This window comes from Octodon degus, unplaced genomic scaffold (genome assembly GCF_000260255.1).
Source record: "Octodon degus isolate 3935 unplaced genomic scaffold, OctDeg1.0 scaffold00153, whole genome shotgun sequence".
Lineage (NCBI taxonomy): Eukaryota > Metazoa > Chordata > Mammalia > Rodentia > Octodontidae > Octodon > Octodon degus.
Genome location: NW_004524729.1, coordinates 568327 through 569849, shown reverse-complemented (window position 1 = coordinate 569849; position 1523 = coordinate 568327). Strand labels below are relative to the sequence as shown.

The following is a 1523-nucleotide window of genomic DNA, read 5'->3' as shown; positions in this document are numbered from 1 at the left end:
TCTTTTAACCCCTTAACCACTTTACTGCACTGGTTATTTTTTGGTGCATTATTTGTAACAGGCATTTCATAAATAGAAGATTGGTATGTAAGGGTCATCACTTAAGAAATCACTGACAAGTGACTGTCACAGTTTAAATGTTCTTAGAAAAATAAATAAATAAATAACTGTTCTCAGATGCCGGGCACAGTGGTGCACACCTGCAATTCCAGCACTGAGGAGGCTGAGCTAGGAGGATCGCCATAGTTCAAAGCCACGCTGAACTACATAGTGAGACCCTATCTCAAGACAAAAATAAAATAAATGTGCTGAGATGTCTAGTTACATAACAGGCCCTGCAGAAATTCTTCCGTAATTTTTAAGAATGCTTATACAATTAATTAAGCCCTCCTTAATTTATCTGATCGAGAAGTCAGCTTTACATAGATTTTAACCTTTCAGCAGACTGGTGACACTAATACTCATAGGTCATGGGGAACTATAGCAACCCACAGGGGAAGTCATACTCTCTACAATCTTCAGAGACATCACTGAGGTATAAGTCGTGTCACTACACAATACCAGGTCCATGAGCTAACCTTGACCAGCAGCAGCCACCAAGGGGCTGTAACCCATTCACAGCTCTGAGTGAAAAGAAAGGCCAGCTCACCTTCATAATTAGCGGTTATGAGCCTGACATGATGGTGCACGCCTGTGACCCCGCCACTTGGGAGGCTGAGGCAGGAGGGTTACCTTGAATTCAAGGGTACCCTGGGCTACATAGTGAGACCCTGCCCTAAAAACAAACAAATTAGCAATTATGGGAAGCAGCATAAAGCTCAAAGCAGGAACTGCAGGTTTCCTTTTGCTTGGTGTTTTGCCCTAAGAACCTAGAGTTGAAGCTAACTTAGAGCACTTTTCTGTTTGTCAGCGTGTCATCCTTACGATTAGCCTATAAGGATCTCGGAATTCAAATGAAGGATGAAAAAATGAACATGAGTGACAACAAAAAAGTGGAAGCGGAGAGACTTGGCATGGGGCTGGGCAGCTGCAGGAGGTACGAGGCTCTGCTTGCTCGGATTGCAGAATCTAACCCAGTTGGCTAAGCATGAGTGCATCTTCCTTGGGTCAAACATTACAACTGTGAGGTATTTTCTTGGTGTTCCTCTCTACTTTTTTCTTTCTTTCTTTCTTTCTTTCTTTCTTTCTTTCTTTCTTTCTTTCTTTCTTTCTTTCTTTCTTTCTTTTGAGACAGGAACTCCCTGGGTAGCCCAGGCTGGCCTTGAACTTATGGCAGTCCTCCTGCCTCAGCCTCCCCCGTGCTGTGGTTTCAGATGTGCACCACCAGGCCTGGCTATCCTCTCCTTCCTTTGCTGCAGTATTCAGTATCACATGAAAGCTGCAGACGTGGCTTCTAAGGAAGGGAAGGAGGCCTGCACAGTGGTGCAGACGCCACAGGCATAACTGGTACATGTGCTGGGTTTGTGTGGCTACGCTCTTCACAAATACTGCTTTTTTTTTTTTTTTTTTTTTTTTTTTTTTTT

General features: G+C 43.5%; 1 protein-coding gene across 2 annotated transcripts in view; it reads left to right on the top strand.

Annotated features, from left to right (window-relative positions):
- Nucleotides 1–1523, top strand: part of Arfgap3 (ADP ribosylation factor GTPase activating protein 3) — a 27788-nt gene that overhangs the window by 13647 nt on the left and 12618 nt on the right. For both annotated transcript variants that reach the window (XM_023702563.1, XM_023702562.1), the window contains exon 8: nt 911–1036. In XM_023702563.1, coding sequence (XP_023558331.1) covers nt 911–1036 — 126 coding nt within the window. The remainder of the gene's footprint in view (nt 1–910; nt 1037–1523) is intronic.